The 16796-nt window shown below is 57.2% G+C and overlaps 1 protein-coding gene across 3 annotated transcripts in view; it reads left to right on the top strand.

Moving 5' to 3' along the window:
• Window positions 1-16796, top strand: part of HSPG2 (heparan sulfate proteoglycan 2) — a 98573-nt gene that overhangs the window by 35064 nt on the left and 46713 nt on the right. For 2 of the 3 annotated variants that reach the window (XM_082684522.1, XM_082684521.1), the window contains exons 4-22: window positions 4701-4810; window positions 4922-4980; window positions 5249-5409; window positions 6532-6582; window positions 7028-7156; window positions 7391-7645; window positions 7739-7858; window positions 9671-9802; window positions 9923-10067; window positions 10161-10312; window positions 10402-10548; window positions 12613-12776; window positions 13273-13452; window positions 13551-13747; window positions 13855-14002; window positions 14944-15071; window positions 15553-15639; window positions 15731-15789; window positions 15968-16035. In XM_082684522.1, coding sequence (XP_082540648.1) covers window positions 4701-4810; window positions 4922-4980; window positions 5249-5409; window positions 6532-6582; window positions 7028-7156; window positions 7391-7645; window positions 7739-7858; window positions 9671-9802; window positions 9923-10067; window positions 10161-10312; window positions 10402-10548; window positions 12613-12776; window positions 13273-13452; window positions 13551-13747; window positions 13855-14002; window positions 14944-15071; window positions 15553-15639; window positions 15731-15789; window positions 15968-16035 — 2492 coding nt within the window. The remainder of the gene's footprint in view (window positions 1-4700; window positions 4811-4921; window positions 4981-5248; window positions 5410-6531; window positions 6583-7027; window positions 7157-7390; window positions 7646-7738; window positions 7859-9670; window positions 9803-9922; window positions 10068-10160; window positions 10313-10401; window positions 10549-12612; window positions 12777-13272; window positions 13453-13550; window positions 13748-13854; window positions 14003-14943; window positions 15072-15552; window positions 15640-15730; window positions 15790-15967; window positions 16036-16796) is intronic. The other variant, XM_082684523.1, reaches the window with a different exon arrangement.

Below are 16796 nucleotides of genomic sequence, written 5' to 3'. Positions count from 1 at the left end.
TGCTAGCCGGGCAGAGGTCTGCGCTTGTGAGTGGGTCCTATCCGTGGGAAGACACAGGGCCTCAGACCCTCCAGGCCTGGCCCTGGCATCGGCCCGCCACCCTTGGGGCAGGTCCAGGCAGCTGGGCCGAGTCTGAGGCCTGGAGTCAGCAAGTGGGTCTGTCATTCCCAGGGTCTCTGTGTGCTCACTTCAGCCTTGCCCCATGCTGGGAAGCAGGGGAAGCAAGGGCCGTCAGAGACGGGGTTACACCGGCCATGCCCCTTGCCTGGGGCCCAGCCCAGTACCCTGAAGCTGAGCCCCTGAGATGGTACCCTAGCCCACTCCCGCAGCCTCTGGCCCTGCCCCACTTTTTGCACGCCAGTACCCCAACGTGGCAGACAGCCCCTCGCTCGGACATCCCCTCTCTGGGATCCCCGCCCAGCTCCTCTCTCGTGTCTGGCCTGCTCCGACACCCCTCGGGGCCTCCTGCTCCCCTCCTCCCCTGCCTTGGCCTGTCTCTGTCCTCTTTGTCTCATCTGTGCTTTGTCCTCCTGTCTCCTTCTGTCTTTCTCCATCGCTGTCTTTCCCTCTCTCCCTTCCTTCTGTGTCTCAAACCTTGCTCTCCTTCTTCCCCTGCTTTCTCTCTGCATCCCCGTCATAACCTTCTGTCTGTCTGTTTCTGGCTTTTCCCATCTCCATCTCTCCCTCTGGTCCCCTCTCCCTCCCTTGCTGTCCTTCCTGGCCACTCTCTCTGCAACTCTGCTCTGCAGGCCCCGGGCTACCCTCCTGTGGCTGGTGGGGAGTCTCCGCCCAGTTCAGTGAGGCCAGGGCGACCTGGGGGTGTCCCTCTGTCTCCCTCCCCATTCCTTACCCCCCCCCCTTCCTCCCCAGCCTCTATTTTATCACACGCAACGTTCTGAGGGACTTTCTTTTTGAGTCTGAGGGCCTGGCCGGCCCCTGCCCAGGACATAGCCAGGCCCCATCTAAACACAGTGGGTGGGTCCCCTAGGGTTCCCCCACCCTGGGCACTGCTAGGACAGGGATGAATGCAGCCACCCCCCCCCCCCCCCAAGGAACAAGGCCCTAGAGGCTGTAGGCCACTTGTACTCCCCTCAGGACTGACTGATTCGGGCCCCACCCAAGGGACCCAGGGGCCCTCAGGGCTGGGGTTCAGGGGCCTGGGTGTGTGGCAGAGGAGTTTTGCAGCAGGGAGTTGATGGGATCGTTGCTTTGGGGCAGGGGTGGTCCCGTGTTGTTCCCCACCCCCACCTGGGCACAGGCAGCTCCTGGCCTTCTGCTCCTCCAGCCTCTGTCTCCAAGTGAGGTGTCTGGTTCAGGTCAAGATGAGGGCCAGGAGGGAGATGGCTGGCCGGGGTGGGCACCCAGAGACCACACCCACCCGGGGCAGCTTCACTCTCTTACAATACCCTCAGCTCTGGGGCCTGGTTCCTGGGACAGACAGGGCTTTACCTCCTGCCCTCAGCCCTCAGACGCTGGTCGTAGGGAGGCAGTTCAGGGTGGAAGAGGGAGGGTGCTCGCCCTGACCTACCCCTGGTCTGGGAGGAGGAGGCAGGGGTGGGGTCAGCCTGGAGGGTCCACACCCTTCCCAGGGCCCAGGAGAAAGGGGCTTTGTGGAGCCCTGGCCCCCTCCCCCAGGATCCAGCACATTCCTGGGCAGAGGCCCGGCCTCCTCGCCCGCGCTGGGCCATGGGGCTGAGGCCAGGGGCTGGAGGGGCTCTCAATGGGCCTCTGTGCCTGTTCACAAGGGGCCTCTGTGGCCGAGCTCACGGCCTCCACGCTTCGACCCACAGAGCTCCACCCACCCGGCCCCCAGGAGCCCAGCCCAGCATGGTCCCTGTGTTTCAGGGCATGAGCACCCTCCCTCAGTGTAGGAGTCCCCTCCTGCCCCATCCTGACACCCCAGGGCTTGCTTAGCCCAGGCCACAGAGGGAGAGGGTCCTTGCTTGGGGGGCGTGTGCACCTGGGGGCCTGGCCGAGTGCAGGGGCACAGGGAATGGGCCTTGTGGTCAGGCCCACCCAATACTACCCCCTGCTCTACTGGCCTCACCCTGTCATCAGTCCCCTCTCTGAGCCCCTTCTGCCTCAGGGCCTTTGCAGCTGCTGTACCCTCTCCCCAGAATGCTCTTCCCCCAGATTCTCCTCCATGGCTCACTCTCTTCCTTCAGGGATCCCCTTTGAGGAGAGTCCTTCCCTGGCCCCCCCGGAACATAGCACCCTACCCCGATCCCAGCACACCCTCTGCCCCAGCCCTGGTTCTTTCCCCAGAGGCCACGTATTTCTTGCTCATTTGTTTCCTTTCTCCTCCCACTAGAAAATCATCTCCGTGGGGACAGGAATGGTCATATGTGGAGTTCACAGCCAGACCCTCTGCCCTGAGAACACCACCAACCACGTAGTAGGCCATCAATATAGATTTGTTAGAGGAATAAATGCCTCTCTCAGATGAGAGGTAATAAAACCAAATCCATCCCTCAGGTTTGTTGTAATTAGAGGTAACCCAGGCAGCCCCGAGTACTCACCCAGCACGGTCAAAAATGTACTTTACGATCCTGAGCTTAAGCTTCACAAGAACCCTCGGGGGTGGGGACTGCTGTTACACGCATTTTACACGCAAGGACACTGAGGCTCATCCTCGGGGGTGAAGCGTATCACACGAGGTCACAGGGCTGTAAGTGGCAGTTTTACTCCAGCAGCTAAGCTGTTAACCACATCACTGCCTCTCACACAGTAAGAGCTCACGTTATCTGGAACCGACTGTGTGCCGGAGTCCGTCCTAAGCATTTACACACATTTTGATATTTGTAACTCATTAACTTGGCAATTATAATTAACACCTAAATTCAGGAACATTATAAGATTTAATGCCTAAAATATCTTGTACATAGTAGGGGCTCAAGAAACAGTGTGTGTGTGTGTGTGCGCGCGTGTGTGTGTGTGTACACGTACACACTAGTCTATGTATACAGTAAACATATGTTATAGACCGAGTCAGCATCTACTACATGTCAGACTCTGTTCTAAGAGCCCCATATGAGTGCTTACGTGTGTATGTATATGAGTCATTCCCAGCTCATATTAACTCATATTTATAACTGCTGTGTGAACTCATGAACATTGTATGTAATGTGTATAAAACATTATACAGGGGCGCCTGGGTGGCTCAATGGGTTAAGTGTCTGCCTTCGGCTCAGGTCATGATCCCAGGGTCCTGCGATCCAGCCCCACACTGAGCTTGCTGCTTCTCCCTCTTCCACTCCCTCTGTGCTTTCTCTCTCTTTCTCTCTCCCTCCTCTCTCTCAAATAAATAAATAAATCTTTAAAAAAACAACAGCAACAAAACTTTATACCTATCATGGGGCACCTGGGTGGCTCAGATGTTAAGCGTCTGCCTTCGGCTCAGGTCATGGTCCCAGGGTCCTGGGATCGAGCCCTGCGTTGGGCTCCCTGCTCAGTGGAGAGCCTGTTTCTCCCTCTTCCACTCCCCTTGCTTGTGTTCCCTCTCTCGCTGTCTCTCTCTCTCTCCATCAAATAAATAAAATCTTTTAAAAAACCCGACTTTATACATATCATATATGTATAGTAGGTGCTTAGAAACAGTCGTATGTGTACGCCCACACTGATCTGATATGAATTTATTAAGTCATCACATCTTAGGCGCCAACTGTGTGCCAAGCCCTACACTGGCTCTGGGGATGCAGGGGTGAATGTGATCCAGGGCTGCACTCCTCTTCGGGTTCGTGGTCTAGCAGGGGACAGAAGGGAGGGGACACCAATTCCCGATCCTCTAGCACCTGCTCTGTGCCAGGCGCCACATCTACGTGCTCGGGGAGATGGTGTATGTGAGCATGATGTCATTTATTCCCTCTAGCTCTCCAGTGCAGTCAATGTAATTAATTAAATTAATTAATATTAAATTAATAATATTAATAATAAAACGTTAATGTTTATTATTTAACATTTGTTGTTAATATTAATTAAAATATTAATATTAAATTAATATCCTCGTCAGACCGAGGAGGAAACAGAAGCTCAGAGAGGTGAGTTCAGTGCTGCAGTGTGGCTGACCTCAGAAGCCATGGTTTTCACCATGAATCCCTATAGTCCATGTGTCACCGGGCAGGATCTAGGCAGTGCAGGGTGGAAGGTGCTCTGATGGGGGGAGCGCAGGGGCTGGGGGTCCAGACCAGGTCTCTCTAACATGGCCAGGGTTGAGCGAGGAAGGCAATTCAGGCGGTCTTCTTGCAGGAGGTGATGGTTGAGCCAAGCCCTGAGGGATGAGCAGAACCAGCCACGGAAGAGTGGGGAAGCATGTCTCAGTCACTCGTGGCTGATCCCTGTGCCAGGCCAGCCTCTTCTAGAAGCCAGCTCTTTTTGTCCAGCATTCTCTGTGCCGTTGGGGGTGGGGGTGGGGTCCTCTTTTGCAACATCACTTAGCTTCTGGGTCAGGCTGCTTCCCCGATGATTGAAGCCCCCTCACTCGAAGGTGGAGGCCTCGGCTTTGACCCTGGGCAGGACTGCCAGGGCCACTGTGACAAGTACTCATACGGGCAGTGCTGGGCATGGCTGTGGACACCCAGGGGTCAGCCTGGGCAGAAGGCCTCTAGAGACCATTCCTGAGTTTCCTGCCGCTGGCCTAGCTGCCTGAGGCCACCACCTACCAGGCCGGGCCCCTCACGGTGACACCCCACTCCTCTCCACAGTTTATTTCCGGGCCCTGGTAAACTTCACCCGCTCCATCCACTACAGTCCCCAGCTGGAGGATGCGGGCTCCGAGGAGTTCCGGGAGGTGTCCGAGGCGGTGGTAGACACGGTGAGGTGAAGGGGAAGGGGCCTGAGAGTGCCCCGAGAATGGGGGAGGAGCGGGCGGCCCTGGGACGAGGTGAAGATGTCTGGAGGCTGATGGTGCTGTGTTGCTTCCCAGCTCGAGTCAGAGTACTTGAAGATTCCTGGGGACCAAGTTGTCAGTGTGGTGTTCATCAAGTGAGAAGGGTCCCCTGGGGGCCGGAGAGGGACCGGGGCAGTGGGGGCGACAAGAAGGGGAAGGAAGAGAAGCCAAATGGAGTGCATCTTTGTTGGAGCAAGTTCAGGAATTTGGGAAGACAGTTTAGACCTTAAATTGCCCCACTCGGGTCCGGGCTGTCCAGGGACAGGGAAAGAGGAGGTCAGGCCTGAGCTTCAGGCTGGGGGCTGAGGGAGGAGCTGAGGCCACGGGCTCACCAGCTCCCCGGCCCCCCTGCCCCATCCCCAGAGAGCTGGACGGCTGGGTCTTTGTGGAGCTGGACGTGGGCTCGGAAGGGAACGCGGACGGGGCTCAGATTCAGGAGGTGCTGCACAGGGTCATTTCCAGCGGCTCCATCGCCTCCTACATCACCTCCCCCCAGGGCTTCCAGTTCCGTCGCCTGGGTACAGGTAAGCCCATCCCGGGACCTGGGGCACTTCCTCGTGTCTCAGACTTGTGGGGCCCCTTCCAGGGTCCCCACCATGGGCTCTTCTAGCGTGGGGCCTGTACACCGCTAGGGACAGGGAGCTCACTACCCCATCAGTCTGCTCCCTCAGTCTCTACGCAGCGCTGGCTGGGTTTCAGTGTAATCTTGTAACCTGTTTCCTCGAACTGGTGCCCAATTAGACCCAATTTCTGCTCTCCCCGCTCTCTCTCTAGACCTCCATACGTTGACAGTTAGGTGAGAATTCCTTTCTACATACAGTACTTTGAGACCAAACACTTACGTATTTAATAATAACAGAACAGACATGTATGGAATGCTAACTGGAGGCTAGGCACTCAGTGAAGGCCCTTAATGTCCAGCTTCCCATTCAGCCTTCATCATTCCTACAAAGGAGACAGTCTTCCTCTTTTAGAGATTAAGGGACGGAGACCCAGAAAGGACAAGTGGCCTGTCCCATTCACCTGGGCAGTAGTGGAAAAGCCAGAACTGACACCAAGCCCCATGTCCATGCCAGTCTTGCCAGAACCTTTGGCGAGAGGAGATGAGTCCCCACAGAGAGATCGAGAAACTGGGCCATAGTCACACAGCTTTCAGATATAAAGGCCTGGCCTTCAAGCTCTCAGTCAGCCCGGGTTTCTTTACATGGCACCCCGTCTCCTGTTCTGACTCCCAGACCAGACAGGCCCTGTTCATTCCCCCACAGGCCCTGCTTCTCAGCCCGACTCCATCCCTGTCTCTTCCCCAGGGAAAATCTCCAAGACATCACCCTCCCTGACTCAGGGGAACTCAGAACTGAACACACTCTTTCCCTCCTGTGGGGTCGCCCAATCAGAAAAATTACATCGAAACCATCACCTCCCTTGTTCTTCACACAAAACCCCAAAGAATACACCTAAAGTTCAAGTGTGCTCTTTTGGTATTCTCCAGCCCCAGATCTGAAGATTTCCGGGCACCCAGCCTTCGTCTCCCCACATTTTAGGGAGGCTCCCCAGCTAGGGATGGTGGGACGGGCCTGGTTTGGCCCCGCAGCCCATGGCTCCCAGGTCCCACGTGGGGCCAGTGCTGATCACACCTTCCTTTCCAGCACAGACACCCCCGCCCCCTCTGGCCGCCGTGGCGGCCGCAGTGACACCAGGTGAGAGTGTAAGCCAGACCTAGGCCCAGCCAGGTACCTGGACGAGTTCCTGGATGGCGGGGAAGGAAGGAGGATCGGGGCGAGATGGCCCGGCAAAGCCCACAGCCGCCCCTTCAGCCTTTCCCCGCATCCTCTCTGGGCCAGCTTGTGGCCTGCATGCGTGTGATGTGGTATTCGCATGCGTGTGGCTTGTTAACTGCGTGTGGGGTTTCTGGAAGGCATGGGTGAGGCCACCGCCACATGTCCCATGCCCCGTGTGTGCTGTGATGTGTCTACCCTGTGCTCCTCTGCCTCGCTGAAGTCTGCCAGAAACCAAATAGCCAGACACAGGGCACCAAAGCCTGCTCCCAGCCACGCAGTGCCTGTGCCACCCACAAGTTCCGCCCTGCACACCACTCCCCCCTTCCCCCGCACCGTCCCTCTGACTCTCCTCCTACCCCCGCAGTGCCCCAGGTCTCGCGAGTCTGCACCGAGGCCGAGTTTGCCTGCCACAGCCACAACGAGTGCATAGCCCTGGAGTATCGCTGCGACCAGAGACCTGACTGCAGGGACATGTCTGATGAGCTCGATTGTGGTGAGGGGCCATCCAGGGCCACCAGGGACCCACAGACACCAGGCGGGCCAGCACGCACCTGGCCCCCAAGTCCAACAGGAGCTGGGAGGGTTTGGTACAGGCGGGGGGGGGGGGCAGGGATTCGGGAGGGGCACTGGCAGGGAGGTATGGGGAGGGCCAGCAGAGCATGGGGGCGAGGGGTGAGGAGCCACATGCCACCACCCTGTGCCAACACCAGGAGGGCTCTGTCCACAGAGGAGCCAGTCCCAGAGCTCAGCTCCGTACCGCCCGCTCTGGTGGAGACGCCACCCTTAGTGCCCCAGCTGGAGGCGACCACCCCACAGCAGCTCCCAGGCTTGCCCACTCCCCAGCTGCTGGCCCCCAGTCCAGGCAGGCCTCTGCCCTGTGGGCCTCACGAGGCGACCTGCCGCAGTGGGCACTGCATCCCCAAAGACTACGTCTGTGACGGGCAAGAGGACTGTGAAGACGGCAGTGACGAGCTCAGCTGCGGTGAGGACCGGATGGTGGAGAGCCGGCTGCGGGGGGGCATGGGAGTGGCTTGGCTGGGGGAGGCCGCTGGCTGAACCGAGCCCGGTCCCCCAGGCCCCGCACCGCCCTGTGAGCCCAACGAGTTCCCCTGTGCGAACGGACACTGCGCCCTCAAGCTGTGGCACTGTGACGGGGACTTTGACTGTGAGGACCGCACCGACGAGGCTGACTGCCGTGAGTGTGCCCAGGGCCCACCCCCCCAACCAGGCCAGCCTCCCTGCCCCAGCCCTGCCTGCAGGATGGTCTGCTCTCCCTGAGAGAGCACAGGCTCTGGGGACAGACTTGAAGGTTCCTCTCTCTCTACCCCCAGCGGTGAGGGCTCTTGGCTTTGAACTGAGCTTTGTAGGAATCCATGTGGCCAGACTGCCTGTGGCCAATGTCTCCTTGTTTCTTTTCTGTACTTTGAGGGCGCAGTGTCCGTTCGCACAGGGGAACTCTGTACTTTGTTGTCATAGATCTTCTCTGTGTTATTTATGCTTGGGTAGGGGTCAGACAAGTGTCCAAGAGGGCTTGATAGCCCAGTGTCCCCTAATGATGGGATATTTGGCATATGTGGGAGCCAGAACCTTTCCCGTAGGGCTTCTTCACAGCGAGCTAGTTCGGACTTTTCTGGACATCGTCTGCCCAGCCCTTTGTGGTCTCCCCATTACCTCGTCCATCGTTCACCTGTCCATCCATCCATTCACCCAACTCTCCGTCCGTCCGCTGTCTACACAGCCCTTCATCCATCTGTCCACCCATCAACCTAGCATCCTTCCCTCCTCCTAGCCACCTATCCCCATCTACCCAGCTGACCTCCATCCATCCTTCCAGTCAATGTTAAGGCCATTCTGGCAGTTAAATGGCTGACCCTAGAGAGTCAGACACTCTATCAGGCAGCATCTAGAGTGTCCTTCCCTGTAGGTGAAGCCTGGGGTTTGGTAGTCTGAGATTGAGGATAATTTTCAAACCACTTCTCTGTGATCCCGGGTCACGTGCCCGGGTGCATGTGGACATTCCTTCCGTCCGCCGGTCCGGCTCCTCCCTGCCGTCCTCTGCCCCACATCGGTGCCGAGAGAAGCAGCAGCATTCTGCAAAATAACAGAGCTTTCTGATGTCCTTCCCGTGGCTCCGAGCTTCCCTGACCAGACAGCCCCTTGGGAAAGAAAGTAATTGAGGGCTTTAGTTGAAAAGCCCTTCTCAGCTGGGGAAAAAATCAAAGGAAGCCGCAAGTCCTTGTTGGCAGAGCACAGGACAGAGAATGTGAAAGCCGAGTGGCCTTGGGAACTCCTGGACTGTTGGGACAGAAGCCCCAGGCTGGCCAGTAGGTGGCTGCCTCCTGGCTTCTTCTCACTTCTTTCCCTGTGCCCTCTCCTTCCTCGCCTACACCACTCTGCCTGCTCTCTCTGGTGTATGTGTCTGTCTCAAAGTCAGTCTCCCCGAGGAAGGATGTCAGTCACTGTCTACTAAAGATGCCCAGCTAGGGGGCCCAGCCAACCCCAGGCCTCGGGCCAGTCCCCGGGTGGCGGTCTCAGACCAGGTGGCAGCCCTGGGCCAGAGGAGTATGGAGCAGCAAGTTTCGGGCTGCGGCAGACCCCTTGCAAGGCCTTTCTGTGAGAGGGCACCGCACCAGGCATCACCTGGTGTCTAGGGAGGCCGGTCAATTTGCCTGTGCCTTTGGCAGAGGTCTTGGACTTCTGAGGCTGGCTGAGTATGGAGGGAACTGAGTGACTGTGCTGTCCCAGGTATAACTCTTTTTGGGTGGGGTGGGGAGAGGGTAATGTGACGAGCCATCCGATGGCTCGCTGGTGACAGCTGGCAATGTTGGGGTAACAGTGTGTGGATCTCATCAGGGCAGCTGTGGGTCACGTGGGTGAGAAGAGAGAGTGACCCTAGGGACACCAGGGGAAGGTGGGCAGGGTTGACTGTCGGGTCTGGGTAGGGAGTGGGGGTGACCCTCCCTGAGGGCAGTGCTTGCTGCCCATACTGCCCGGCTCTGTCCCCTAGCTGCCAAGCGCCCCGAGGACGTGTGCGGGCCCACGCAGTTCCGCTGTGTGTCCACGAACACGTGCATCCCGGCCAGCTTCCACTGTGACGAGGAGAGCGACTGTCCCGACCGAAGCGATGAATTTGGCTGCAGTGAGCAGGGGCCCTGGGGGGGTTTCCCGTGGCCCAGTCCACAGTCTCAGCCCTGCTCTCCGCCCCCTCTCCTCCTCCCTTTGCCCTTTACATCCCTCATTCGTGCTCTGGCCTCCCCAGTGCCCCCCCAGGTGGTGACTCCTCCCCAGGAGTTCGTCCAGGCTTCCCGGGGCCAGACAGTGACTTTCACCTGCGTGGCCATTGGTGTCCCCACCCCCATCATCAACTGGAGGCTTAACTGGGGTCACATCCCCTCTCATCCCAGGTATGGTTCTGAGCCTGGGCAGGGCCCGGGGAGATGGGGGACGCTGGGCCAGGGGCGCTGGCCTGACCCCACCACTGTCTCGGGGCCTTCCAGGGTGACAGTGACCAGCGAAGGAGGCCGTGGCACGCTGACCATCCACGATGTGAAAGAGGCAGACCAGGGGGCCTACACCTGTGAGGCCATGAACGCCCGGGGCATGGTGTTTGGCATTCCTGATGGTGTCCTGGAGCTCATTCCAAAGCGAGGTACAGCCGGTGGGCAGACGGGCCCCAGATGGGGAGCCGGGACTGCTTGATAGTGACCGGCTGCAACCCGCTCCCATGCCACCCGCCAGGGCCCTGCCCCGATGGGCACTTCTACCTGGAGCCCACCGCCTCCTGCCTGCCCTGCTTCTGCTTTGGGGTCACCAGCGTGTGCCAGAGCAGCCGCCGCTTCCGGGACCAGATCCAGCTACGCTTTGACCGGCCTGATGACTTCAAGGGTGCGTCAGTGGGTGGACAGGACGGCGGCACTGTGGGAGTGCAGGGGCAGGCACCAGGCCTAGAGAGGAGGAAGAGAGGGGAGAGGAGCATCCGCTGGCAGCTGGTTCAAGGACAGGCACGGGCGGGGGAGGGGAGCCTGTAAGAGCAGCACTTCAGGGGAAACATACGTTTTAGGAAAAGCCAAGTCCATACTCGTCTGCCTGCTTGGGTTATGAAGAAGACAGGCTCTGGGGTCAGATCCCTGATGTAAATCCTGATGATCTCTTGCCACCTGTGCCCTTGGTCAGGTGACCATCCTGTGTCTCCAGTTCCTCATCTACAGAATGGGGAAAAAATAAGAACTACCTCCCTCAGGGTTGGAAGGACTTAACAGGTTAACCTATATAAGCCACTCAGAATCAAGCTCAGTCCACGCCGAGGGCCCCGTGCATACTCTCTGACGTCCTTGTCATCATTTACAGCATCGTCATCCCCAGAGACTAAGAGGTGCCCATGTCCCCAGAGCCAAGCTTGGGCATCTTCTCAGCCTGGAGCTGACCTCCAGTTATGCCCGTTACTATCTGTGCAACCCTTGGCTTCTCCAGGCCCGTTTTCCTGAACCCAAGGGCGGGCAGCCAGACTCCGTTCTCTCTGGCTCTGAGAGGCAGAACGGCATGGGCCCAGACATCACCCGGACCTGGGTTCAAGGCGCAGCCCCCGTTGACTGCCTCACATCAAGCTATATCCCATCTCACTTTCTGCATCCCAGGGGATTGAATGCAAGGAGGGCACTTAGCTGCTTCCATAGAAAGCCCTGGGCCAGTGCTGTGGCCTGACACATAGTCATCGGGCAGTGGGTCATCCTTGCAGGATTAGGGCTGTTTTTACTCTTTTGAGAGGCAGTGGGGCTTCCCTAGGGTTACACAGCTGTTTAGAGAGTGTTTCGAGCTAGACCCCAGGCCTGGCTGATCGGACTCAGAATGGTCAGGGTGGGCGGGGCTGAGCAAGTGGCCTGTGTGTGAGCGGTGACTAGGATGCAGGGGACCCAAAAACATCCCTGGGAGGGAAGGAGGAAGGCAGGCCTGGAGGAGTGTGACCTGGTGTTGGGGGCCTTGTGTGGTCATTCTGCAGACAAAAGTAGAGACCCCTCCATGGTTACAGGGCTTGCTTTTACAAGGAAGGGGAGGAGCTAGTGCCACATAGATGTAGTCTTAGCACAAAGAAGGAATTTCTAAGAGTCAAACCTGTCCAGGGTTGGGAGGGACTGCTTTTGAAGGTAATGAAACTCCCACCCCTTAGAGCTATTCAGTGTGGCAGCCACTCGCAACAAGTGACTGTTTGAATTAAAATTGATCAACTCACCGGCATGCCTTGGGGGGCTCAGTTGGTCAAGCCTCTGACTCTTGGTTTTAGCTCAGGTCATGATCTCAGAGTTGTGAGATCGAGCCCAATGTCGGGCTCCGTGCCCAGCAGGGAGTCTGCTTGAGATTGTCTCTCTCTCTCTCTGCCTCTCCCCATCGTGCATGTGGGCTTTCCCTCTCTCTCTCTGTCAAATAAATTGATAAATCTTAAAAAAAAAAAAACACATAAATTTTGAGCATCTAGTTGCCCCATATGGCTAGTGGCTACCGTATGAGAGAATACAAGTATAAGACGCGTCCATCCTCACAAATATTTTCCTGGATAAGGTTAGTGGGTCGCTCTCTACTGCCCCCTGAGGGCCGTTCCTACCCTGACAGTCTGTGGAGAGGTCCTCCAACAGAAGGCTCTGAGAAGTCCCGCTACAAAGAATCCCCTTGACCTTTTTTTGACACTGTGGTTCCCAAATGGTTCCCAGTCATCATTCTCCAGCATTGACTTTGCCCAGAGCGTGCTTTGGGAAATGCTGCTCCAAAACTGTAGGGAAGAAAAAAAAAACTGGGTTTTTTGTTTGTGTGTTTTTGACTTGGGGGAAGACACTAAAGTTCTCTTTAAGTCAGATTTTTCCCAGAACTTTCCTATCTCTCTGGATAACTGCCTTTCAAGGCGGGTGTCTCTGGCAGGCATGCACTGTGGCCCTCACCCCTCCGTCTTGCTGTCAACAGGCGTGAACGTGACCATGCCTGCGCAGCCCGGCATGCCACCCCTCTCCTCCACGCAGCTGCAGATTGACCCTGCTCTGCAGGAGTTCCAGCTGGTCGACCTGTCCCGACGCTTCCTGGTGCATGACTCTTTCTGGACTCTGCCCGAGCAGTTCCTGGGCAATAAGGTGAGGGACCAGCCTCGGCTGCTCCAGGCAGGAGAAAGGCCAAGCTGCCCTCCTATGCCCAGAACCTACCTGGGTGTTCTGCTCCCTCTGAAGCTGGTATGCGGCAAGACAGACTCTGCTCTGGGGGAAAGATGGGCACTGACTTATTCGTTCAGAGTAAGGTGTCTGTCCACCACGCTCGGGTTGGAAGGAATGCTGACTCAGCCTTTTAAAAGGTGCTCCTGGACCATTCCCCCACACCCGAGACAGGGTCAGTGTTCCTCCTCTGGCCTCCCCGGGCAACTTTTATTCCACCACCCACATCGGACTGAGTACCCTCAAGGCAGAGCCAAGTCCCACTCATCTCTGCTTCCCTGTGCCTAGCTCTGTGCGAGGCATACAGTGAGTGCCAGGCATATAGAGGGAGGAGGAAAGGCCAAGTGGACCCAGAGCAGGCATCAGGTCGCGCTCCGCTCCCAGCCGGCTTCCCTGCCCTGAGCTGCCCTGTCTTGACCAGGTGGACTCCTATGGGGGCTCCCTGCGCTACAAGGTACGCTACGAGCTGGCCCGTGGCACGCTGGAACCAGTGCAACGGCCGGATGTGGTCCTCGTGGGCGCTGGATATCGCCTCCTCTCCCGAGGGCACGTGCCCACCCAGCCCGGCACTCTGAACCAGCGCCAGGTTCAGTTCTCCGAGGTGCGTGGTGCCTGAACTCTCAGGGCCCGGGGCAAAGGTGCTACAGGCTGGGCAGTTGCTAACGTGGACTGCCTCCACACACCTTTGTTCGTGTCCAGGAGCACTGGGTCCATGATTCCGGCCGGCCCGTGCAGCGGGCTGAGATGATGCAGGTGCTACAAAGCCTAGAGGCTGTGCTCATCCAGACGGTGTACAATGCCAAGATGGCCAGCGTGGGACTGAGTGACATTGCCATGGACACCACTGTCACCCACACCACCAGCCACGGCCGGGCCCACAGTGTAGAGGAGTGCAGGTACCTGACTTGGCAGGGCTTGGAACCACAGGGTCCCCAGCAAAGATAGGGAGAAACAGCAGGGCCTCACAGTTTCTGTAATCACTGTCTTTGTCCTGCCCCCACAGATGCCCCATCGGCTATTCTGGCTTATCCTGCGAGAGCTGTGATGCCCACTTTACCCGGGTGCCTGGTGGGCCCTATCTGGGCACCTGCTCGGGCTGCAACTGTAATGGGCATGCCAGCGCTTGTGACCCTGTGTATGGCCACTGCCTGGTGAGTAGTGCCCATTGGCATTTGGATACTGGCTAGGGGCTGGGGACACAGACAGGGTGGGAGGCCCAGGCTAAAGCCTCTTTGTGCCCACCAGCTCAGCATGAGCCTCTGGAATGACTGCCATGGCTGCCAGATAAAATGTCATGACCTCTGGATGCATTAAGAGAGGTATAACATCCAGAAAAGGGAGGTGAATGTTCTACTCTCTTCCACCTTGGTCAGAACAGTCCTGGAAAGTACTATGTTAAGGATGGTCCTTAGCAAGACAGCACTAAGGGGGAAAAGCCTGGAAATCATATGTATTTCTAAGGAATAGTGGAGGGGGCTGGGATTATGGAGCTGACAGAAGACAAGGCTCAGGACGCCTGGGTGGCTCAGTTGGTTAAGCAGCTGCCTTCAGCTCAGGTCATGATCCCAGCGTCCTGGGATCGAGTCCCGCATCGGGCTCCTTGCTCGGCAGGGAGCCTGCTTCTCCCTCTGCCTCTGCCTGCCATTCTGTCTGCCTGTGCTTGCTCTCTCCCCATCTCTCTCTCTAATAAATAAATAAAATCTTAAAAAAAAAAAAAAAAGAAGAAGAAGAAGACAAGGCTCAAGCAGAGAAAGCTACCATCTTCAAATTCCCCAAGAGCTGCGTAGGGTAAAAAGAAACAGATTCTAGAGGGCTGAAATGGCCAGCAGGTTAGAAGAAGGAGGCGGGTTTAGGTTCATATAAAGCAGGCATTTTGAACCTTCTGTGGAACAGGCTGCCCACGTGAGGTGATGAATTCCCCATCAGGATGCAGCTGGCTGCTCTCCTGTCTGCAGGGTGGTGGAGTAATCCCAGCATGCTGGAGGAGGCTGGGCCAGCCTCAAAGGGCCACGCTCAGAATCCAGTGTGGCCCTATGCTGGGGTGGAAGGCCTGCTCTGCAGGACCTGAACCACTCCTTGCCCTTCCTCCCAGAATTGCCAGCACAACACAGAGGGTCCGCAGTGCAACAAGTGCAAGGCTGGCTTCTTTGGAGACGCCACGAAGGCCACAGCCACTGCCTGCCGGCCCTGTCCTTGCCCATACATTGACGCCTCCCGCAGGTCAGAGCTGGCATGGGGCAGTGATCCTGGGGGGAGGGGCAGTACAGCAGGCCATGGGCAGACTCTGGGCAGGGAGGTGGGAGGCCCGGATTCAAATCCCAAACTGGTCACTAAATCGTTCCGTGTCACTTGGCCTTTCTGGGCCTCGGCTTCCTTCCTTCCCCATATAGTGGGCCCATCTGTCTTTCTAGTGTTGCTATGAGGCTGCAGATCAAAACTAGGTGGTCAGGGGCTTGGTCAGTAAAGCATGTGACTTGATCTCAGGGTCATAAGTTCGAGCCCAACGTTGGGTGTAGAGAGAACTTAAAAAAAAAAAAAATCTTAAAAAAAAAAAAGACAGGTGGGCAAAGAGAAGAGAAGCACCATGTCTCGTGGCATACTGTGCTTTGTGGACAAAAAATCATTTCCCAGGGTGGGAGTGTAAGCCCTGATCTGGCCCATCACGGCAGCCCTGCCCCATCCTGCTACTCGATACCCACAGATTCTCAGACACCTGCTTCCTGGACACAGATGGCCAAGCCACATGCGATGCGTGTGCCCCAGGCTACACAGGCCGCCGATGTGAGAGGTGAGTGAAAGCCGTCAGGCACTGGGGCAAGCAGGCTGTATTGGGTGGGGGACACAGAAGCACCACTAACCACTCTCCCTCTCTCCACCAGGTGTGCCCCGGGATATGAGGGCAACCCCATCCAGCCTGGTGGGAAGTGCAGGCCCAGCAGTGAGTATCCTAGCCGTCATCCCCTGGCACCTCCCCGGGCTGCCCGCTGGGCCCCAATCCAGGAGCCCAGCCCCAGCCCTGTGATCCTTGGGGAGCCATCCCATTCTGCCACCTGTCTGGCCAGACTGGGTCTATCCCATTCCCGCCTGCCTTGCCAACATCTACTTTGTGCTTCCAGACCAGCAGATCGTGCGCTGTGACGAGCGAGGCAGCACGGGGACCTCTGGGGAGGCCTGTCGCTGTAAGGTACATGTGCCCTCCCTACCCCACCCCAGGGGCTTCTGGTGGGCACACATCTGGGAGAGGGAGGAAGGAGGCTCCACCTTCTCCATAGCTCCTTGGCCAGAAGCTGCTGAGCCTGGCTGGCTAGTCTTCCCCTCCTGAGAGGTGGTCTGGCACCAGGAGGGGGCCTAGTCTGCGGAGTCAGGGAGCCTGGGCTGAAGTCCCAGATCCTTTGCCAGTCATTGTTCTTGTGACTGCTCTGTGTTGTCCCTTCGCTTTCATGTTCTCACACTGACGCACTGACGTGACCGTACACATATTAGCGTCCCCAATTTACAGATGAGCAACAGAGGCTCCGAGAAGGGTCATCATTTGCATTAAGAGTGGGAGAATCTGGAGTCAGTGGGAAAAAGGAACTGGACCAAAGCACTCCTAATCTTTTTTTTTTTTTTTTTCAAGATTTTACTCATTTATTTAACAGAGAGAGGCAGTTATAGAAGGAATAGAAGCAGGGGGAGTGGGAGAGGGAGAAGCAGGCTTTCCACTGAGCAGGGAGCCCGATGAGGGACTCCATCCCAGGACCCTGAGATCATTACCTGAGCCGAAGGCAGAGGCTTAACCCCACTGAGCCACCCAGGTGCCCCCAAAGTACTCCTGATCTTAGATCCCTGAGTGGATTAGCAAGCCAAGGGATCTGGTGTAAATCATTTTCCATCCCTGAGCCTCTGTTTTCTCATGTGAAGCATGGAAGTTTCACTTTACTTTCAAGGGACTCAGAAGAATTA

This window comes from Mustela nivalis (genome assembly GCF_964662115.1).
Source record: "Mustela nivalis genome assembly, chromosome: 10".
NCBI lineage: Eukaryota > Metazoa > Chordata > Mammalia > Carnivora > Mustelidae > Mustela > Mustela nivalis.
This window is presented reverse-complemented; position numbering and strand designations above follow the sequence as displayed.